At 31.7% G+C, this 24,738-nt stretch overlaps 4 protein-coding genes across 4 annotated transcripts; 2 read left to right on the top strand and 2 right to left on the bottom strand.

The window, feature by feature from the left end:
* Positions 1-151: 151 nt before the first annotated feature.
* Positions 152-2,479, bottom strand: LOC128997434 (amelogenin-like). The gene is made up of 2 exons (XM_054423072.1): positions 2,474-2,479; positions 152-511 (listed from the first exon to the last, which is right to left on the bottom strand). Exons 1-2 carry the CDS (start codon positions 2,477-2,479, stop codon positions 152-154), a joined length of 366 nt encoding a protein of 121 aa, XP_054279047.1.
* Positions 2,480-6,302: 3,823 nt separating this feature from the next.
* Positions 6,303-8,021, top strand: LOC128997194 (uncharacterized). The gene is made up of 2 exons (XM_054422791.1): positions 6,303-6,331; positions 7,553-8,021. The coding sequence occupies exons 1-2, from the start codon at positions 6,314-6,316 to the stop codon at positions 7,826-7,828; spliced, it is 294 nt and encodes a 97-aa protein (XP_054278766.1). The 5' UTR covers positions 6,303-6,313; the 3' UTR covers positions 7,829-8,021.
* A 1,746-nt stretch (positions 8,022-9,767) lies between these two features.
* On the top strand, positions 9,768-12,571 carry LOC128996105 (neuropeptide-like protein 31). Its single transcript, XM_054421219.1, has 2 exons — positions 9,768-9,847; positions 12,230-12,571. Exons 1-2 carry the CDS (start codon positions 9,830-9,832, stop codon positions 12,470-12,472), a joined length of 261 nt encoding a protein of 86 aa, XP_054277194.1. The 5' UTR covers positions 9,768-9,829; the 3' UTR covers positions 12,473-12,571.
* Positions 12,572-14,157: 1,586 nt separating this feature from the next.
* LOC128997351 (keratin-associated protein 19-2-like) lies at positions 14,158-17,035 on the bottom strand. The gene is made up of 2 exons (XM_054422989.1): positions 16,959-17,035; positions 14,158-14,470 (listed from the first exon to the last, which is right to left on the bottom strand). The coding sequence occupies exons 1-2, from the start codon at positions 16,971-16,973 to the stop codon at positions 14,249-14,251; spliced, it is 237 nt and encodes a 78-aa protein (XP_054278964.1). The 5' UTR covers positions 16,974-17,035; the 3' UTR covers positions 14,158-14,248.
* Positions 17,036-24,738: the final 7,703 nt, after the last annotated feature.

Consider the following 24,738-nt stretch of genomic DNA (forward strand, 5'->3'; position numbering starts at 1 on the left):
ACATCAGAAAATTTACAACATCAGCCATTACATACACAGTTACCTATGTGCTCGGGACTTATTGAAATATTCTAATGAAATTTCATTTCGACTTTCATGGATTGTTCTATGTTCGGCAAACGACTTCGAAAGTTATTATCTCGATTTAGTTTTATCCTCGTCGAAGCACTGGTCGCACCGGCTGCACTTGTTGCACATATGTTGTTCTAGTCACAGTTTGTCCAGGTGACAATGGTTGCAAAGATTGTGCTGGCTGAACAAACGTTGTACTGGTCAAAGTCTGGCCTGGTTGCAACTGTTGCGCTGGTTGCAACTGTTGCGCTGGTTGCAACTGTTGCGCTGGTTGCAACTGTTGCGCTGGTTGAACGTACGTTGTTCTTGTCACGACGGTTCCAGGAACCATCGGTTGCAACGGTTGTCCAGGCTGCACTGGGTATGGAGATACTTGCAGATTAAATTGAGGGAAAGCGTTTGATGCAACGAGTAGAAGGGACAAAACGAAGACGGTAACCTTCAACAGAAAAAGACGTAATTACATTGATGTTAGTTTAAGATAATAATATCTCTATTAGCGTTTTTGTTATTGCTAATACAGGCTGTAAATGAGACATTACTAAAACTTTGACTAAGAAAGGAGTAAAATAATTTGAACACGTTAATATTGTTTACCAACGACAATTTTTTTAAGTAGCCGTTTCAGTACAGTTCTTATAATTGAAAAGTTTCTCGTAACAGAATTGTTTACTTTTAAAACAGCATAGTTTTTCCTCATAGCAACGCGGGTAACTGACCAATGAGGTTCAAGGATTGAGAGAGAGGCACTCTATTAAAATCAACCAATCAACTGTTCATGTCAATTTTATTGTTGAGTGGTGTAATTAGTGTTTGGTACAATGTTTCGTTGTTTCACTATCAGTGGCAATGACAACTAAACAACTTCTCACTACTACACTACACTAACTAGTTACTATAATACAGTAACTAAACAGCACAGTACAGTAACTGATTACTAACTAGTTACTTCCAGTCAATACAGTACACTTGTTATTATATCATTAAAGCACCCGTTAGAATAAAATTAGAATGGGCCATATTGAATATTTGAACTTATTATAGACTTTATAATGTTTATTTTTAATTTCCACGCAAGACAGGGGCGTTCAAATTCATAAATACATAAAAATTTTAGATTTTTCAATTTTGGAAAAAAAATTTTACAACTTGTGTGACAAAATTTTATTTATACTGTATTTTTTATTTGCATTAGTAGTTTATCACAGATGTTGGCCTTATTACTTTGAGAATACAATACAAAATTATACGTCCAAGAATGAAGTAAATACACGAAGCAATATCAAATATAATATCAATAAATATTTTATGAGGCCAACCAAACAGGTTAAGATAATTTACAAAAAATAAATACACTTTAAACACTAAAAATTAAGTAATTATTCTTCTTTAGAATTTACAAATTGACAATTTTACAATGATGCCACTAAGGAACGACGATGATAGGTAGACTTATAATATTGAGTCGTAAAGATTTAAATATTTTTTTTACGAACCAATTAAGGCAATTAATAAACAATGTCGTGGATCATGAATGTATTAATATTGTATATACAATAACCCTTCCTTAAAAGATTTATATCTTCAATAAACCTAAGTTTCATCCTATCGTTAGAAGTGACCTTGATATACAAAGTATGGACATTTCTTCGTGTTCCTTCACATCATTGGCATTCACTATTATGAAAAATATGGTATATTTATAAATAAATATGCTAAGGTATTTTTTTATTATATTTGGTTTTTTATTTTCAACAAACTGTATTATTATATTTTTTTTGTATTTTATTCCTACGAACCTTGAATAAAAAGCATTAATTATGTTAGGTATTTAGATCTCAGATCATTAAACACTTATAGTTTTAATAGCATGCGTTATTTGAAATACTCTAAATAATCAGCATATTTAAAAAATCTACAGTAATAAATATATATATTACATAAAGTAGTATTGAACATATTACATACTTGTGGCATATAGAAGACCTTAATTTTGAAATTTCATTCTTCTCTACGGGAAAATGAGACTGATGGTCTAAGGTCTAAGTAAAAGAAAAAAAATGATTTAATAGTTTTAGTAGCTGTAATTTTTGTATTAAGTTAATAACCTCAAACAAAATAAGGAAGCAAATGTTTTTAAAGGAAACATATTTGACCTCTATGAAATAATATCTCTACGGGCTTCCATTTCACCTTCACCGCATGTCTTCAAGGTAAAGGCCTAAATCCAAACAACTCAGGTCACCAAAATCCTAAAATTTTGTTGAAATATATAATAGTTTACATGAAACGAATTTTGCACTAGCTAACATGAAGATTAGTTAAAATTACCTTGCTAATGAAAATTAGTTAAAATATGTTTTCTTTCACGTCAGAGAATTGCTAAAAACACTGCACGTACCTTCATGGTGGATGTGTCTAGAAGAAGCTACAAGAACATCTAACTACACACAGAGGCGAAGATCTCTTATATAGGATGGGATAATGATGGACCATGATTGTGGACACTCGAGTCAATAAGGAGGATCAAATTATCAGCCTCAGTTCATTGGAACTGACACAATCACAGATTTACGTCGTATTTTCCTCTTCCACAAAACAATAATCATTTCAATTTTTACTTGTTCAAATTAAGGCCAGCCTGTTTTAAATTAAATACGGGTTGTTGTTGAATTTTTTACTTTTACTCTTCACAACAGAGCATTTAGGCCTAGGCATTCTATTCCAAGACTAATAAATTCTATTGCTAATAAATTATATTAATACATGTTTACCTCATGTAATTCTGATGGAATTTTAGTTCAAAATACAGAGTTTAGGAACATTTTGTTTTGAAAACAATTAATTCATAATTTTTACTGGTGTGAGTTAGAAGTTACAGTAGTACTTGCGAGTAAAACAAGTACAAAGTTGGAATTACACCGTTTGCAGTAAAATATCATCTACAAACACGCGTTTATATCTAAAAACATGCAGATTACCTCAATCAATGCCAAAATAACTCAATCAGATTTTCGTACGTTTTTTATTGAAAAGAAAGCATTTACATTTTATATTCCTATATTAACATAAACTTTGAGTTTGTATACTTAAATCGAATAAAACATTAAGTTGCTGTTACAAATACAAAGGCAGTAGGCCTATATAAATGAAATTGCAGAAGAATTTCAGAAGCCTCGTTACTTTTTTATTTACGGATTGCATGGTGCTACACATTTAGAATGAAGTACAATCAACTACGTTAGTATTGATTTCAATCTCAGTGTACTTATTTTTCATATTACGTATTTCAACTTGTACAATAACACTCATATATTAACACTTGTACTGTTTACTTACAGGATGGTGACGATATACAAAATAGGGTAGTGGTGATTGATTTCCATTGAATACTTACTGATCATTAGTCTTAATAGGCGAATGTTATATTTAAAAAACCTGAGTATGACAGTATGAAACAAAAAATAAATTTATTCTTAATACCATTGAATAAATTGTATCAACAAAACAGGTACATTGTGGAACAAAAATATATTATATCAAAACTTATTGGAACCCATCATACTCTAACCTTCAGAAACATAAGAAATACACTATACAATAACATAAACTTATAAACTGTAAGCTAGAAAATGCAAACTTAACAATATTGAATGGTAAATGGACAAGAGAGGACTTGTTAATATTTTCCTCGACTAAGAAGTCTCCAACTTTACCACTTAGATATTTTCACAAAGGTCTTCACTTCAACTTTAGGTTATAAATAAACTTCAACTACAAATAATACGTATATTTCATGCATCTTTAAGTTGTTAAAACCACCATAGTTTGTAATACCAGTTAGTTTTACCTTTGTACACATCTGCTAGCTGTTTAACACAGTACAAGGCAAAAATTGACTATTTCAAAAACACTTCCCTACCTCTGGCGAAATGTCTATAAACAAATAATTTCGTGGTTCAGCTCAAGGACAGGAAGATTTAAACCCAAACATCTTGATGAATCTACCAGGAGCAGAGTAACAGAGTCTTACAGTAGATTACAGATGAATCACCGAATCACACGTTCCAGCAGCAACCGCAAGGGGAACTCCACAACCCACCTCAAGGTCGAGAGTTGATGGAAGTATATGCTCCCAGCGAGCAGGCACTTCCCCCAGACGTGGCGCTAGTCGCCACAATCATATACACTTGGACTTGGACAACTCCCACTTCCAAACTCCTTAGAACCACGGAAATGAGTCGTTAAAATGTTCGATTGTCTTCAGCCAGGACTTAATTTGTCTGTTTTCCCTTGCATGCTAATTAACTTATTTTCCCAAGCGAGAATTCTAGTGTTTACTAACAGGTTTTAACTTGTGATAATAAGTAAACATTGTCTTTGTTCCTTCTTTCGATTGATAAATGATACTAAGGTACAGTAGATTACTTATGGAAGGTACTGTTGTTTAATGTTAGAATTTTTGCAAATCAAAAATTGATTTAAAAGTTGATGTACTCGTATATCATTTTGCAGTAGCATATTCTGGCAGGAGTTCAATTGATTATTGTTCTATATAATACAGGGTGGTTCTAAATTATTGTTACACTTTAGAAACTCTATAAATATAAAACCATACAACGGGGAGAGAATCAATTGAAATAAGAGGTTCTCAAGCTTGGTATGACACATTTTTGGTAAACATAAATGCAAAATTAGCCTCTACAGACATTTTAAAATTTTTCACCACACTATCATGTTTTTGGCTGTATTACATACGTTAATTGGTGGCCGAAAGTTAGGTTTTGCTGGCGATGCCAGCTGTCCATAATTTGGGGACCGAGCAGGTTTTTACAGGCCGGGGCCGCAAAATCAGCTGTCCGCTTACTTACTTAAAACATGAATGCATTTTAAATACATAATCAAAATCCATAGCATTTCAATAGAATTGTGTTATTGTCACCGTTGCCTAGCAACTATATATTTTTATTTTTGCTGATTCCTCAAATTATTTCTTCACATAACCTTAAAGTTGTAGTTGTGTTGACTATCAGTGTGCATTATTATTGTGGTGAATAGTGGTAATAGGGTATAGTGTGGTGAAAAATAGCGTTCGTACCACGGACCGAAATGGTTTTGCGGCTCTCGATCGATTTAAGTTCTCGACTTCGTCTCGAACTTAAAAACTATCTCGAGCCGGCAAAACCTCATTTTCGGCCCTAGGTACGAAATATACTATTAAATACGGTTTTAGATTGATCATACAGTTAAAAATCTATGAAACACGCGGCGTAAAAAAGTATGTATACAATGGCAGGTGATTTGATTAAAATATTATAGCTAAAACTATAAATGCGCTATAGTGTATGTGTCCCCTCTGGCTGCACAGCACACATTTATTCTAGAATTGAAGTCACCCCAAACTCTAAAACACAGAACACTTTTTGATTTTTGCCGGTTCCTTGCAGCTTACAATAATGGCGGACACAATAACTGATAGGTAAATTATAGGGCTAATTGACCCCTAACAGTATTACTTAAAATTTTGACAATTCAACGTAGAGAATGAATTTTTGATATTTAGAGAGGTGGAAGCGTGTAGTTAATTTAAAATCGTAGTTAAAATCTACAAATGTACGTAGAGGCTAATTTTGCAACTATGTTTACCAAAGTGGTGTCAATCAAAACTTTAGAAACTCCTATTTTAAATACTCTTCAATCCGTGGTGATAGGTTGAATGGTTTTTTTTATTTATAGAGTTTCAAAAGTGTAACAAATTAGAACCACCCTGTACTATAGTTTATCCTATGTACCAAAACACAAAATAAGAGCAAAAATAAAATAAAAGTGAGAAAAAATATTGGATCGACCTTAACGCACTCTCACATCACCAAGATGAAACACACTTACCTATAGGCTTCGAAATTCCTATGGGACGAAATGTCTGGCAAGGGTTTCATTTTGAAAGTAACTCTAGATATTGGGGTTCATTTTCTAACCCTAAACCTAAACATACTTTTTACCTAAAAGTTTACCAAATCCCTCCCCCCATTTTATCCATTTCCGTTTCAACGATTTACCGGTACAACAGTTAGTGAGTTGTTCTTTTTCACTGAACTTGACCCTGGAAGTAAAAATCTTGCAACTTTTCCTGCAATTTACTAAACACTGTGTTTTGCTGACGCTTTCGTTAATTGATATCTTGCAGATATAAGAGACTTGCAACTGTGCTTAGCCACCAGTTCGCCTCATCTTATCCAACATGGCTTCTGCAATAAAGGTAAGTGTTATGTTACTGTATAACATCAGCTAAACTCTTGAACTAACTAGAACTTTCACACTTTATTACAAGTAAAAATCCCATTCAAGCGGCTAAGCCTGTAATGTGATACAAGTAAGGTTGGTGATTCGCGTTCTGTTGAAATCTTTGTTTTATTGACTAGTAGAAGTTCTTCTAAAAATTACGTGAATATATGAATAGAGTAAACAGCTTGGGATACTTATCAAACTAACGCTACATGACGTTCTCCTCTTTTCGAAATTTTTTTATATTTTTTTATTTGAATTATAAAATATTACAGCGCATTTTTTAATTCCTCAATACAACATGTTAGCATGGACTCTAAATAATATGAATTAGAGGTAACCATATACAATTTCACCAATTTAAACGATAACTCGTCCAATTTATTAATCTACTAAGTATACTTCTGTGAAATAAACAAATGTGTTCCTAGTATTAAAATAAATTATTAGGATTCAATTATTAAGATTTTGTCTTTTTAAGTGTTATCGGCTCGTTATCCTATATGTTTACAAAATAATGATGCATTATTTGTGTCAAATGAATTATTCCCAAAACGTGTATTCATAAATATTTTATAAAAAACCATGTCATTTTATTAGCTTTTTAACTACCGGTACATCCTTATTATTTAAAGCCTTTATTAACGTAACCATTTTAAGTGAGTGTGTGTAAAACAATGTTAATTACTAGTCTTACAGAAGGTTCTAAATTATTTTTAAGTCACAGCTCGAAATTACCTTAATGTATAACTTTATGTAAACCTACAGGTTTACAAAAAGGGTAAAACTACCCATAGTTAGGATGAAAAGCTACTAAGGAGCATTTAAACTTGAAAAGAAGTTGATAGATTGGTGTGTATTAGGTGAAATGTATGTTATGTGACCTTCTGTTGACCAAGACCAGTTGTTTGTGTTCAGGAAAATACTAAAAAAATAAAATATTCATGACAGTGGGATTATGTTCAAACAAACAAAAACTACAGTACCGACTTTTATCAGGACCGAAATGGTGTCCTACCTAGGCAGCATTATAACCTCAGATGACCAGCTGCGGTACATGATTTTGCTAGAATTTTGTACATACTCAGTCAAAACTCACAAATTAGACTTGGTTATGGACTTTTCAATCAGTTGTACCAGTCGATAAAATTATCCCCCAATTTTGAATTCTACTGAATTTTATATTTTATTTCAGATATTGTTAGCGAGTTTGCTATTCGCACTAGCCCTGAGTTACGCAATAGCGCAGTACGGAGGATATGGAGGATATGGCGGAAATGGCGGATATCCAGGAGGAGGATATGGCGGAAATGGCGGATATCCAGGAGGAGGATATGGAGGATATGGCGGATATCCAGGAGGAGGATATGGCGGATATGGTGGAGGAGGTGGTCGTGGATATGGTGGTCGTGGATATGGTAATCGTGGAAGAGGACGAGGGAATGGTGGTTACGGGGGCTATGGTCGTTAAGGAGGAGGTTATCCTGGATATGGTGGTTATGGATACTACTAAAACCACGCTTACAGATCCAAACTTTGAGGATTCAACTGCAATTTTCTACCAGCAAGTGCCTATTTACTGCAAATGACAATATGTATCCCATACTCAATTTAGTTTTGTATTTTTTATAAGTGTAGAAAATAAAACTTATTTAGGAGCACTAGAGAAATGTATTTTCCTACTAGTTCTCCTAAGAAAAAAGCTAATATTATACAAGAAAATCTAAATCTTTTTCCTTTTTAAGAATTTTTGCTAATTTTCATTTATTTGTCTCCAGTATTAGTTAATTTTCTTTCATTTGATGATGTAATGAAGTAATAGTTAACTTAATGATCAATTGTTAGATTGTTCGGTTTAATTTTATTACTCAGTTAAAAGCAGGTAATCAAAATAAATGTTACATTAATGTATTGGCTAAATTGTATTCAATGAAGTGTTATGATTGTTCCTTATGGTTGAATGGTTACCAAATTGTCCCTTTAAGGATTTCTTCCGAGTCTTATACGATATCTTATATATACATTTTAAATAAAATAGTTTGATGGAGGTAAAAATAAATAAATAAACATTTACAGTATAAGTTATCTTCATCACACTTTGGATTTTATTAAATCAAATTAATCTTCCCTCTACATTTCATTTTACCTTTATACTCGTAGGCTTCTTTTAAACATTTTAGTGTTAATTTCACGATTGATTTCTCAGTATGCATTACATAAAATTAATTTGTATTTGTTAAATTCGTCAACCCTAAAGAACAAAACTTACATAATTTCAATATATTGAAATTATTGAGTAATATTGACATTGCATTATATGTAGGAAGGAAGGAGTTAATTCAATGCACAAATGGCTATTAAAAATTCAAACAACTTTGTGACAAAACATTAATTTTGATGATTTTATTAAAATTAGGTTCAGCAAAGGCAAATAGAATAAAAATATTTAAAATTATCTTACCCTAAAGGCAATTTCGAACGAATATAAGTTTACTGCACTCAGATGCAAAACATACCACTTTGATAGTAGCCAACCTTGGAGAGTCTAGGAAAAATCATGTTAAAATATGGATCTGTTCTCTGTTTGGCTAAAACTTACAAGTTCACATTTCAGCAAATATCAGACCACATCTTACCTTGCTTTCAACCTATACATCCAGACATGTTGTATCCATGGATAATTCTAGACATTTTGCTAAATTTGGTTATTATTTTCATTTAGTTTTATTTCATAACTTAACTCAAAAACAGTATTCTAAAACTTGCACCTAAATTGAATAAATACTTTTATAAAACAATCCAAGTAAAATTGTCATTGGAAGTTATAATTTTTACGGTTTTACATTCAATAGTTTGTGTGTTTTTACAATTAATACCCCACCTATGATCTTTTGTTCAGACAACATTAAAAGTTACTGTACATCAATTTGGTATACTTTAATGTTTACGTAAGATCTTTTTCAGTTATAATTTTCTCTAGCAGTAATTAATTAAACGAATTTCATCTAATACTTTCCTTATCAAGCACTACACTTTAAATGTTCAAAGTATAAATGGTGCAAAAAAATTCGGAGGCTCCGAAAGGCACTGCTCTGAAGCACATTCATTCCTAGCAGTGCCTTATGCACATTATTTCCGAGCAGTGCCTTATAAACAGTCTTTACTAAGGAGTCATTTTTATAACTATGCTTTTATGAATCAATATTGACTCTTGTGTGCTACAACATCCATACACAGCAAGATCGGTTTGTTATTTTTTTCCACGTTGTAAGTAGATGATTACACAATCATAGTCTCTACCGCAAACATGACTGTCTCTGACGCCCGCAGCTCATCATATTTTAGACCTTGAGGAATTAAATTCCCCGAGAAGTAATTTGCCAGATTACGATTTACCTGAATCTGAAAAACTTCCTATATAAACCCCAGGGTGAGTTATGTTCGAGCAGTCTTCAGTCTCCAACTTGGAATAATGTTTGCTCCAGTCAAGGTAGGTAATAGTTCCATTACATTTGTATATATTGGTTATAAAGTACGTTCATAAATCGGGACTTATTAGATCAGACTCTCACGTACCACTCTATATGATTATTATGGCGTGCTTATTCACAAAAGGAATATTGTGTGAATATCGAGTGTTGCGAATGTAATTCTGAATTGTGTAACAGAACACAGTTTCCATTTTAAAGATTCGTTGAGTTTTCTAATATGTCTAGCAAACCAATAGTAGTGAATAAAAAAAACGTTCAAATCGGAATGTTTTTTACATTCTCTCCCTTTAGTATAAGGATAAAGTATAGATTTCGTCAACATTTTCGAGTTTGAGTTTTTAGTGGATATATCCGTTTTGGTCAACCCTGAACACAAAAAAGTGGTTTTCGAAGTAATGTCTGGGTGTGTCTTTATGTGTGGATGTGTACAGAGCTAGAGACCACCTGTGGTCTGATTTTGATGAAATTTGGTGTGTAGGTACTAATCCATGGTATCTCCAGAATTTTCTTATTTTTTTAAAATTGTTTTTAATGATAATTTTTTTCATAAAACCCCATAACATAACGGAAAAATTTTATTTAAAAAAAAGCCGAATGATTTGTATGAAGATTTAGTATTTTATAGTCCTTTAAATTCTGAACAAAATGGTACAAATCCCATTTCCGTAAAAATTATGGTTCAATAGTTATTTTCCCATAAAACCATAAAATAACAACAGGTCAGATTTTAAGAAAAACGCCGGTTTTGACTAAAATTTATACGTTATGCCCTTACAATTCTAAACAAAATAGTGCAACCCCCTATTGCTGTAACTATTACGGTTCAAAAGCTAATGAACTTTTTGTGATTTTCGCTATAAAATAGCAGTTACTCCTTTCGCATACCTATGATAAAGGTTGTTAACATGCTTATGGGAGAAGTATGTGTCAGATTGATGATACCATTTATTTCATTGAAATCTCTAAAGCCCAAATTTTATGAATAATTTTTTTACCGTGGATTTAGCCTACATCAGTTTGGCTTTTTAAAACTTTAATTCTATTATTAATCTTTGATGATGAAATTCAAATTATCATCGTTCCAGCAAAAAATGTTTATCCTTGCTTAGAATTACGTAATTGATTTGATTTTAAGCTTATTTTATCTTGGATCTCCATCTATATAGAGATAGTTTACGGTTAAAAGTTTTCTCATTTGCAACGATTCTATTTGCTCTTTGAGATTAACATAATACCATAGTTAATAGACAAAAAGCCACTTTCTTTCCACAGTATCTTTTTACAGTACTTTTCACTCAGTGTCATAATTTGTCAATGGTATATGGTTAAATTCTGGACAGAAATGTTAATTAATTCTAAAATGTACACATTATTATATTAATCTTACCCTTAGCCAAGGAGATTACTTTTTAAAATTACTAATCAGCGCATTGCTAAATCAGTAATACAGTTATTGACTGAGTTTAGAGAACATTTCAGTACGATTTAATTTTTAATTACTTTTACACATTTAACATTACACCATTTACTCAATAAAATACGCTAAGTATACCTGCTAGTGCAGAAAATTCATGTAAGATTTTTTTAAGATACTTATGAAAAAAGATTCTTTATAGATTAGTTTTGAACTTACATTGAAGTATGATAGAGATCAATAAAGAATATATCTATAGTTTTCTAGTAGTTTGGTTAGTGGTTAGCGTCAATTTAATTGTAGCATAGCTCCCATTCGAAAGGAAGAAAACTTGTATCATAGGGTGAATGTTGTGGTTTTTTAATGAATGTCTACTGAACTCAAATTTTATTATGTGTAGCAAAGTCATGCTGGGATGAGGTAAAAAGGCACTAAATATTTAGAAATAGTTCGAATGAGGTACAGTACTTTAAACATCGTTCTTCGTTCATATTATTACAAAATAGTTACAGGTTTGAAAATTAGATATTATTTTCTACATATTAGGCTATTCATGTTTCACAGCGCTTAAAATATTTCTCAAATATAATCAAAGGGGTTTTCAATTAAAATGTAAAGAAACAAAAAAATTGTAGAATTAACAAACATATTCTTAATAAAACTATTTTTGAGTAGCTAGGTGGTTATATCATAGATTAAATAGAGTTTACATACTCTCTACTCTGTCTGGTGTCTACTCCCTTTAATATATGACTACAGTTTTCACCTGACAATCTACTGGTTACCGATTCGAACCTGTACAAGCTGTGTATCCTGATAATGGATCGAACTGTCCTTGATCATTGGTGTGTTAATAAATGATATGCTTCAATACCCAGTCGGTGTTGACGTCTCAGAGGTGACGATGATGAAAACATTTAAGTAAATAGTGGCTCTGTAATTTAACATATTCTCTGTTACCTTCCAGAAACTCCTAGCTGCCCTGTGGCTTCTACTCCTCCTAGGATACACGGCCGCCCAGGGCTTTGGCAGAGGGGGAGGTTATGGAGGTGGACGACGAGGATCTTACGGAGGTCGTAGAGGATCGTACGGCGGAGGTCGCCAGGGATCTTTCGGACGGGGAGGACAAAACTACGGTGGATACGGACAAGGATATGGTGGATACGGTGGCCTCAACATCGGCTATGGGGGCAATCCGTACTACGGATAGTCCCATGATCTTCAGAGCTTAACCGTATTGTAATTACAGAATTTACTTAATTCGCTTCAAACTTATTGTTTTGTCTGTCAAATAAATGTTGTTTGTATACTTGTAGTGGTTAGTGATGTCAACCTTGTTCCTTTAAAAGTTTTTTGTTGTATAAATTAATTTTATAATTAATGTTTCAAGGTAAATAACTCAGTCTAGTTTTTGACTAGGGTTTGAGTACTTGACTTTACTTAGAGTAAGAAATTAACCGAAGGAGGAAAGACCGTGTCCGTCCAGGAGTCACCTGTTTGGCCCGACCGTGATAGCTGTGACAAATGTTTTGTGTGTATAAACAATAAGCAATTGTAGTGTAAGTTAGTGACATGAAGGTATATGTTATCAGATTCCCTGACGATGTCGCACAGCTGGCGAAATGTACATAAGGTGACCCAAAACCTCTTGTTAGAGAACAAAGGAGAAATCTAATATGTAACTTGTCGAATATGTGTATAAAATGTCTTTTCAATAGTTCTTAAACCTATTAAGATAAAAACCCAAACTTATTTAATCTAAATGGTAAGTATTACAATAAATCAAGGGAATAAATAAACTACAGTAGATAAACATATATTATCAATGATGTATTAGCTTACATACTGGGATACTCTGTGACTACATGATGATTGATGAATAAGTAGTTGACAGAAAGATTTACTGTCGGGAAAGTTTTACGAAGTAAACATGCAAACAAGCAATGAAGGTCAAAAGTTAAGTGAACATGCTACGTCAATTTAAAGGGAACAATCTTTCAATTACAATATTGTATATGGAATTTTTCCATCTTAATACTTAGTTTAAAAAAATGTTCCCAAACATTGGTGGATCTATTGTGTATGATTTCTTTAGCAAAACAGGAGATGATGATTGACTTGATGGTTATTAGTAAACTTTTTTTGCCAGAAATAATTGTTTGAAAGGCTTTCAGAATAGGTCTGGTTTCAAACTATTTTTCAAGCTTGGTAACAACGATCATGTTAGCTTATGTATTAATTGAGTACAACAGTGTAGCATTTACTTTGTCTGTGACCATTTCCTACAATTATTTAAGACATTTACACTCAATATTTTTTATTAAGTATGAAGTAGGTTTTTTCTTTATTTATGAAAAGAGAAAGCAGTTATTACCACTATGAGAGATGTTCAGTTGGTAAACACTATTACGTAGCAGCCAGTTATTAGTACTTTATCAAAATATACTTTATAGTCATATTTTTGTAGGTATATTCATTATACAGTGACTGATATAAAGTAAAAACACTTTCTAGAACTGGAATACGTAGCAACAAAAATACAACTGATGGAATAAAACAGCTTAACTACAATAAGGCTGTGGAAATAGATTAATCCTTTTGAAGTTGGTAAAATTAATAATGTAAGGTAAATTTACTAGGTTCTGTACATTATTAATAGTTGTTCAGCTATCCCAACTTAGTTGTAGCCTTATTAGATCTATGTTCAAAAATCATGAAAACGCAAAATATGTAGTTGTAATGGAACTAACTACAATATGAATTTATTTGTATTGTATATATCAAACTTAATTTAAAGTATATTTGCCTCTTTTAATGGAAGTTTCAGGTGTTTCTACGACATAAATCCAAAAACATATTAAAAAAGGTTGTTAAAAATGTAAAACAACTCCAAAGTATACATTAATAAACTTTTAATAACAAAAATGTATCACAATACTCAATCTCAATTATGTACACAGATATCTTCAATAAGTAGCCATCATTTCTAACCGTACCGTCCGTATCCACCGTATCCCCCATATCCTCCTCGACCCCTTCCTCCACCATATCCACCGTAGCCTCTTCCCCCATATCCACCATATCCTCTTCCTCCGTATCCACCATATCCTCTTCCTCCGTATCCTCCATAACCTCCATAGCCGCCGTACTGGGCAGAGACGAAGGTCAAGGTCATGGCGACCATCAACACCAAGACGAGAGAAATAACCTGCAACATATACGATGTCATTAGTTGAGAACTTACAACTTTAAGTTTTTTTTTCTTCAAAGATCCTATGGATGACAAAATCCATTATTTCAATAAACCTTTCCTGAAGTGGTCATTAGATTAAATTCTAAACGCCTTTATTAACACTTGTTCTTGTCTATGTGACAATGAAGATAAGATATCGTACAATACCTACTGACTCAATGTAAATAAAATAAATCAGAATAATTTTGAAAATAAGTGGAAGATTATTTATAGAATAAAATGCCTAGTATATTAAAAACTACTTTATTTTTTAAAAAGAGACCTATTTTAAACATTTTTTTTTAATTATATACATATTTTTCTATACGAGGGTTAATAATATGAGTAAGCCTGCCCACGATTACTTGAAAAGAACGGCCAACCTTAACCTATGTAAGTTAAAATGTACAAATTGTTCACTCATAAACTATTTAGACTGTTTATTTTATATATGTCGTGGAAAGAAATTGATTTTTAAAATAAAGTTTGTTATTTTGATTTATTTACATGCACTAATGTTTTAGGGACGTATATGTCTACTGTATATTGTATAATAATGGTTAGGTATTTGAGAGTTTATGAATTAAAGTTTAAAGCAACAAATTATAACTTTAGCTTTAGGCTGGGCGATCAAATAGATTTATAAACCCCAAAGAGTAATCTTAAATTTATTAATCATATGGACTTAGTTTTCCTTGAACTTCGAATATTGCAAAATTGCTTTAGTTAAATATAACGATAGTATTTAAAATGTATTGGTCGTTCTCTAGTTTTATACCTAGAGCTAAGCAGAAAACCTCTCTAATCTATATCTATAAAAGAGGAAGTATGTATGTATGTACCCTATGGACTCAACCATGGAAACCACTCAACAGATTGCAATGAAATTTTCAGCCATAATTAAGAATTATTCAAGTGTGAAGTTTGGTGCAGATCCGTTAAAAGGGCTCCGCCCCAGTAGATATGGAGTTTCCCATGTTAACCTTACGAGTACTCATATTTAAATGATTAAAGAATCTTACCAACTGTTTTAACTAAACAATTTGATTATGTGATGATCAATAGCATTGGTTGGTCATAATTAATAGCAGCACTATCAATTGTCTAAATTTATGACAACAGTTAGTTGCTAATTTCAACCAAGCAGCTGTGATACAAAATTAGAACTGTCAAAGTAGGATTGTTTACAGTTATGTTTATGTTTTAAATTTAATAAATAATTTTTGATAGTTAGTGAATAAGGAGTTTTATTTTTAAGTGCGTAATTCATTAACTTATTGACTTTCTTTTTTCCTAAATGTTTATAAAAAATTGTTTATTTTCCAAAAAATAATGTCTGGGAAACGAAAGTAGCCAGTTAATATTTGAAGTTAATACTTTTAGTGGATTACTAAAAGTGTATCTACAGACAGCAGATCTATGGAATAATAATAATTCTTTTCCCGTTGTGAAGCACGGGTATAATGGCTAATAAGGTATAAAAATCAAGTCGCTTACTAAAATGTAACCGAATTGGAACACATTTTAAAACATGCCTTAGATTTTTATAAACAGGATAAGAGGGCTACTTGTCAATTAATCAAGGACAATGGTTTATAGATTTAAAAAATAAGGACTAGGCAATTAAATTAATATTATAGTATGGCTGCAAAGTCAAAACTAATTTAACCATTTGTTTGATTATACAATTTATATTTTAAAAAGGTTTTATGTAAACCAATTTACACGAAACTATTTTTAACCTCGAATAGTAACATTAGCATTTTTTTAACTTTTGTAAAACCTGAAGCATATTTTAAAAGTACATCTCTTTATTACATTTTACATTTTGTACCTTACTCTTACTCTTTGACTATAAAATAATTTATAATTAGTTATTACGCAATTGTTAAACAATATGTTATAAATAAACTTTAGTTAGCCATTTTTTTTTCTTAAACAGTAAACAACAATACAACCTCTACATAAGCCGGAACGAAATATACTTTGAAACTGTCTTCAACTGGTCCTTAAGGACGAAAATAAGGTAGTGTGTTTAATCATTGGACAGAACAAGACATTAAATACCCCACGTTAAAAATTTAGTCATCTTAGAATATCATTTATGAAAATGTGGTACAGATGGTCCATATAGATGAAAACATCTACTTCAGTGCCAAAAGATTTAGTTTAAACTGTTATACAGCTCCATAATGCATAACAACCATTGCCCATGATATATAAAATTGGAAGAGATATTTAAAGGGTACAGTATATACAGTATAATAGGGTACTTTTGCGTAAATACTTTATATGTTTTTTTTATTGGGAAGTGTTTGTATTAATGTATGATTTGTTTAGATGAGTGTGAAATAATAATTCTTAAGAAGGTTATTCGTACAACTAACGTTGTCAAAGCATCACAACATGTAACAAACAGCCAAAACAGACTGAAAACTAAAGACAAATTTCGAAAATTGTTTACCTTAGTAGAAGACATGTTGTAGGTGGTAGTAGATGACCGGCAACTAGTCGACTAAACCGTGACCGGGCTTATATACATTGTACACCGTACTCTGGTGCAATCCGTGACCTTGACTTTACAGGACATCCCAGGTCACGTGATTCAGTGATAAACTGATAAAAACTGGACCCAGGTAAACGTGGGACCTGTTCAATTTCAGGGACAAATCTCTGGTTTTTATTGCGTTGAACTGGCTAAAGTGACAGTTTATAACTGAGATTGGAATCGTGTTTGTATCATTTTGAGTACGAAAAATTATTTATTTGTAAACTAATTTTAAGTAACGAAATTTTAGAGATGACTTCTAGAAGCTAAATCGGATATGCAGTGTATATAAACAGGTGCAGCCAATTTTGTATTGAAATAAAATATGGTTGAATATCTACGTATGGTTTGCACTAATGTTGAACATGTATTTTACCCTAATTATTTATGATTGGTTAGTTGGACGTAATATAAGAATTTTATATAGGTAGATGTATCATGTAGATGATATTGTTTACAACAAGTTGTCCTTTCAGCACGGCTTGATTATGCATTGTAAAAAAATTCTAACCTTCGTTATCTTCATACAGATTCATATATTTTTCTCTTCAATCTATTACAACAAAACAATAAGCTTTTTTTATTAACTGTCCAGAGCCCAAGTAGGTTTCTGAACCGTAATACTGTGGTAGTTATGATATGGTATGTTGATTTTGGTTTCTCTTGACAGCCATTTGCACACCAGGTTTTGTAGAGACCAATAATGCATACTTCATTAAATTTTCATTTCCAACCAAAACGTTGGTATATCAGATGGACATTGAATTATAAAGTAAAACTAACTATCAACGTGTAAACCACTTATAATGTGTATAATCTAACGATAGTTTGCTGAAAAAAATGTGTTAGCAGGAGTTCAAATCCGTATGGAATAAACTTATATTCACACAAATTAAATTTAAGATGAAACCTAATTAAATTAAACATATTAGGATATAAAGTTAAAGATTACATTTCCCGAAGACATTAAACAGATCCCCGAGTTACATTAAATGTCCTGAAAAAGCAAATCCTTTATTGTAAGGAAAATTATTTTTGTTTGATCATAAAAATATACCAACGCTTAATATTTTTGTAAACAACTTGAACAAAGCATAAACATTTCAGTGACAGTTTAGAGATAGAAAGCCAGTTGCTCGTTAAACTAAATTATTTTGTACTGAAACAAACTTAAAATGTTAAAGTCGGCTGTTAGACTTTTCAAAATTAAACTCAATTTCTGAAATTCAGAAACCGAAAATTAAAATTGGCTTCAAAGTTTCCGTCCTCTCAAAATTATCTTTCTTTCAACAGAAGAATTACTGTATGAAAATCCGTGAAATAATTGATTTAGAATCTGTGAAAAAAAACCTTTCCACGTATTAAAATGAGAAGATAATAGGGAATAAAAAAATATTTTTTTTTTGTTCACATAAAACATTTTTTATACAAATATTATTCAACCATGTGTTGTAAAACACGCGCGGATATGGTTCATCCCTTCGATGGCTATTCACTCTTACATACTATTTTATATTTACAAATCGTTTAACGGTATAGACTACATTTGATAATTAATTATTTCACTTCGTTTGTTTGATTGAGTCGTTTTGGATCAATTCCTTTAATTTACTTTTATAAAATTCAATTTTCAAACTCTGCATATTTTTGAGTACTCTAAAATTAAAGTTAAAAATGTTGTTACTTCATGGTAACACTGTAACCTGCTTGTGTCTTTCATAACACGTGCTGCTGCGAAACAGAATTTAAGTAATTTAACCTATCAAAAGAGTATGAAATATAAAATGCTGAAATGTACTGATCACATAGATGTAAGCATAGTTAAAACATTCTCTCTTAGTAGATTTCTCACCCTTGTGGAAAAGCTGGAGCAAAATTTTTTTGTTACTTCCACCCATATATAACTTTTCACTGCAGAGGTCGTGTTTTGTTTACAATTTGTTTCTTGTTATTTCAGTAATTTATAACCTCATTTTACAAAATAAAACGATCTAATCATAAACAATAACTCGTTCCCTAGTTATATAACCAAACAGTAAATCACAAATCGTGTAATTAACCCTAAAATAATATAAACTAAATTTCAGCGACACTAGCGATCAGTGTCGCCAACATGGACTAGACACGAAAAGCGAGTTTTAAATGTATAATAGGATGAGAAGTCTAATTGTATTGATTAGTCTATGATGTAAGTTTTCTTGGATTGAAGAACCTTGCAGTAACTTAAAACGTTCCTAAGCTAATGTATAAATAAAGGTAATCAGGCGTACGTTCTTTATAAAAGCATTTTACACCTAAATTTAAATTTTTTATGTTCATTTTCTTAATTTTTTCATGATACAATTTAGGAGGAGAGGAAATTTTTGTCGCAAACTTTAGATGCTACAAGTAGGCCCGTATTATTGTAAAGATCATTGATTATTATGTTGTGTTTTATTTTATTCTATTTTATTTTATTTCCCAACGGCAACAGGAAACAAAATAGTAATAGTTGTACAAATAGTGAACAATAACAATAAAAATAACAACATAAATAGTAAAAAAAATATTTACAATACAAACAATTTATAAATAGAAAGTTAAAGCCCGTTTACGTTTGGTATTAACTAACATTTATCTATAATTCAGAGTAAATTTTGAAGTGCGTTCTTTACTTGTTGGTAATAATACTAGATGAAAATGAACACTTTACCAATAAATCTTTTTGGGTGTGTAGCTATAGTCGTGTGGTTAGGATCTCGGACATTGATGCGAGAGGCACGGTTCCGATTCCGGGCATAACCATCAAAACTTATTCTTTAGGAACTACTTTATTCCCGCAACCCATACATTAAAAACAACTGTTTTGTTGCAGTATGACAAAACACTTTCTTCAACTGGCCCGGGATAAATGCATCTATAAGAAGTGTGAACTTCTTAATAGAACCTTTGACTATCAAGAGAAAAGCTGCTGGACTACGGTATAAAATTTAATGGTTTTAACACTGTTGATTCCAATAATTTTACTAATAAAAGTTCACATTTTGTATAAGAAAATAGAAAGTAAGTTTTTATTAAATCACAATCTGTAAGTAAACATAAACAATTCAACAAGTAAACAAAAGAATAATTATTTGAACACATGTTAGAAATAAAATTTAAATAAAACATATGTTAACATAGCACACACACTAACAGCTGATCTACTCTAGACTGGAACCCGTCAATTACACAACAGGGATGCGTAATGTCAAGAGATACATTTCAAGGTTAAAGTTACGTAATTTGTTCCCAACTTGAAGGTGCCCCAAACACCTTGAACACGATCAAGAGTTTTTCAACGGATAAAATCAGTAAACTAACCATCTATAGTGGCCAAAAAACAATTATGTCAGGAACTTATTGAAACAAAATAATTGTAGGATGTTTACTTGGGAAAATAAAATGCATAAAATAACTCAATATTTTCTGTAATTATGAAAACTATCGTTTGTAACCAAGCGTAGTTGTTGATACAGAAATCGTCTTAGGTACATTAGGTTACATAGTATACCACAAAACGTCTAACTAGAAAATGTATACAAGATGTCTTGAGTATCCATGAGACAGTTTTATGTCTGAACTAGAAAAAATTTAAATTTGTATATACAAATTTATACATTGTAGATTTCTATATAACAGGGAAAAAGAAGTTGACTTGAACTAATAAGGAATCCAATTTGAAATGCGCATGATTTAGAATTGTCTTTTTAAAGCCTTAAAAAGTTGTCTATGTTGAGGTTTGCAAAACAACTAGTAATATTGATATCCTGCTATTGTTTGTAATATATTTTCTTAAGATAAAAACAAAACTATTTAGCATCGACACATACTTTATACAGCTTTGAATTCTATAACCTTTCATTGTCAATTTTTGCAAAGTTTTTTTTTACATAAACAACTCTTTCGTTTTTATTGCTATAGAAATTACAACGTATTTAATTATAAATGAAGTATGTACCTAAGTTGTTTATTCCTTTACTTAATTTTACTTGTTAAGACTCTATGAATGACAAGTGAAATTTGCTAGTTACTTTACTCGTTCTTCGCTACGGTATAACATAGCGCACAAAAGAATAATGCGATCAAATTTACTGTACTTATAAGCCCACCAGTGATAATTAAAACAAAACTCCTCATTGTACCACTTTAATTTCATACAATTGTCTTTGGTTTAATTCGATTACCTGTATGGCAAGAAAAATAAATAGCATGATCAACAATTAAATTAAACATAAATTTTGAAAGCAGGTGTAATTTTTCCATTGAGACTAATCAATATTTACTTTAAAATGTTCTACCTTGAAACATTGAATGGCTACGGGCCGTAGCCCTAGGGAATTTTAAGTATTTAAATAAGCCTATACGTCAGTCAGATTATCGATCTCCCTGTATATCTAAGTGCATCATGTAAGCCCAGACGGTTTCACAGCTAGTTATGTTGTTTAATCGGAACACGTTTGGAGCAGTCTTTATTTTTACAATATTATATCACAAAATATCTTTGATAATGGCATTTTTTATTAATATTTAATCTTACAACATTTCAAGAATGTTTTTAGTCTTTTACCCGTGTCTAGCGCTTATTAAGTTTTTATAATGCTCAAAGTATCCTATTCTGACCATAAAGTAAATATATTTTGTAAAAAAGTGTGATTCACCACCTATCATTGTGGGATTAATGTTACTTAGGCCCACACTAAATACAAACTCTGTACTATACTCTACAAGGCCAGTATAAGACGGTAAGAAATCACTCTTCCTTTGACACATCACGTAAATGCTTAAAAGTGGAATATCCCCCAAGGCGAGTGTGTTTTGAATCACGTAATATTTCCACAGGTTTTACCAGCGAGAACCAACTGACATCACAGCCTAAACAGTTCAAATCGTCACATGTTTCCAATGCGGTTTACTCCAAATTACCATTCACTTGAAAATTTGCTATTTCATAAATTATATATGTATGATATTGAACGCGTTTCAAAGAAGAAGAAAATAGATAGGTTCATTGCAGGTTTAAGATTTTAAGATGGGGTTTGTAATCTTAGTTTCAGTACTAAAATTCAACTTCAAAACCTGTTACTCCACTCTTCGTCATTTTACAGTATTTGTTTAATTTATTGGTTATAAACACTATCAATGATCATGACACAAAACCTATTTTAATGATTGTGAAATGCTCAGTGACGGACGAGGGTTATTAGTTTTTAAGATTTAAGACCTCTACATGTCTTTTGCAGCTCCATAAACCTGACAGCTTCGGTATATCATCCATCAATAACATTATAGGTTAGACGAAGTATCAAAGATCATTCCTATCATTCTAACTCGATATTCCGATTCGCTGAATATCATGTAGAGATTATAAACACTCATGTTTATTCCACCCACGATCTTACCCTCCTAAATTTCCCTCCATTTCTGCATGTTTTCGCCTCCCACTTATCTTTGCCCGGCAACATCTCCCATCAAAGTCTACCGCCCTGCTTGTAACACTAATCACAGATCGTGTTGGCTGTGGTTTATAATTATGCAATTGTCCGAGGACTGCCGCGGGCAGAACTGACCAGCTGTTATATAAAGACAATCAGCTGATCGACAACTGACGTCATCGTCTGCTGTTTTGTCCTTGACCTCTGCGAATGTTTTGACCGTTTTGACTATAAGGAACTTGACACGTGTGGCTGGTTGTAAAGGTTATTATCAATTATCAATTGAGATGGGAACGTATTTTAGGTGTTATTTTAACAAAAAATATGAGTGATGAGTGTCGATTGGTGAGAGGTGATATTTTTTTATTTTTTACCTAATAAGATCAGCTGTTTAATTGGCCAGATCATTTATTTATTTAAAAACTTATTTGTATCTTTGACTATGGATTCGCTACTGTCGTGTAGACAAATGCTTTTACTATAGTGTTAAGTTATAGCATTGACTATACGTTATAGCCAGATTTATCAAAACAAAGACTTTTCTCGAATGTGTGACTAAGCTTGCTACATTATTGGATACAATAATCGACTGCTAGTTAGAAGCTCGGGGGTTCGATCCTGATAAATATTACGTATGTATTTGAAATATAAATTCCCTTTGCATGTATGAAGTATCCAGACATTTTGTAAACTTACGTTTTACAAAAATGTGTAAATCGTCTGAAATTGGATACTAAATTTAAAAAATACGTAAAAGAGAAAATAATAATATAACAAATATCGATACACTTAAAAACAGTATCGTAGAATGAAATACCGTGACACTACCTTACTTTTGTGCCTAACTTGAAGTGTGTCCAGAATATTTAGAGTAACTATGATTTTTCATTAATTATGACAGGGGGGAATTAGTTGTCACCGAGCACTGCTGACTTTATATCGAGGTATGACGTTATTTTGTTTAGGACAAATACTCACGAGTTTCAATAATCACGCTCTTATTTAAGCCTCACAGTCTCTATGACAATTTTTGAACACACTCTCCGGGAAAAATGTACCTACAATCATGTCTTAAAAATGGAGTAATTGCTTTTACGCCACACTACACTGTTTTAACAAACTTCCCACGCGAGGATTTAGTCCAGAAAATAGCTGTTTTCCGCCAGCTTAATCAAAAGGCGTTTCATTAGTACTACCATAGATAAAACACACTCCCATAGTAGATTTCCCATCCTTACGGAACAGCTGAAGCAACTTTTATTGTTAGTTCTGTCCGGGGCACTGTAGGGGTCGTGTTTTGTTTACAATTTGTTTCTTGTCATTTCAGTCATTTAAAACCCTGTTTAACCGAATAAACGATCTAATCATAAACAATAACTCGTCCTCTAGTTATGAGTGTCCCAGAACTCTCTACCAATATTTAGGGCATTGTTTCTAATAAGAAACATATCTAAATATCACATTTAAATTGTCCGAAAGTCATTAGTTACTCACAAGGCCACCATTTTGTTTTTCACTTATTTTTTACTTTTCTAAAAAGGTGTTATGGATACAGAATTGAAACTTTGCAAAAACATTTATAAGAACGAGAAAAAGCTACAAAAAAATTATGACAGTTTTTCAAATACATAAAACAAAATGGTGGTGATTTTAAAAAGTTTATAAAATCAACGGTTTTAGAGTTAGTTAAGAAACAAAATTTTAAATGGCCGCCATTTTGTTTGATGAATTTGAAAAATTTCCCTAATTTTCTTGTAGCTTTGCCTACTTGTCATAAATGTTTGTGCAAATTTTTAATTTCGTATTTTTAAGTAAAAAAAATGGCGGCTGTGTGAGTAACTAAGGACTTCTGGACAGTTTAAATATGATTTTAGATGTTTCTTACTCAGGAACAATGCCCTAAAATATTGGTAGAGAGTTCCGGGATACCCTAAAAAAACAATTCTTGTTGGTTATCTATCTATCTATATCTTCTATCTATCTATCCATATCTATATATATATATATAATACGCTAAGCCGATTTTTGTAAACAGAGCTCCTTCCTCATTTTTAGACCGATTTTGATGATTAAAGTGTAACAAAATAACCCTGATCTGTAGTTTTGCAAAGTGGTTTTAATTTTTTGAAATCTTTATTAGTTTGGGCAGGAAATTCCATCAAAGTTGGGTTTTCACCAATTAGGTTAACATGGAGGAAATTATTTATTTAATTGGAAACTTTGTCTTAACTAATTTGAGAGAA

This window comes from Macrosteles quadrilineatus, unplaced genomic scaffold, assembly GCF_028750875.1.
Source record: "Macrosteles quadrilineatus isolate MER2022 unplaced genomic scaffold, UCM_ALF_1.0 Scaffold_6__1_contigs__length_79288215, whole genome shotgun sequence".
In the NCBI taxonomy this organism is placed as follows: domain Eukaryota; kingdom Metazoa; phylum Arthropoda; class Insecta; order Hemiptera; family Cicadellidae; genus Macrosteles; species Macrosteles quadrilineatus.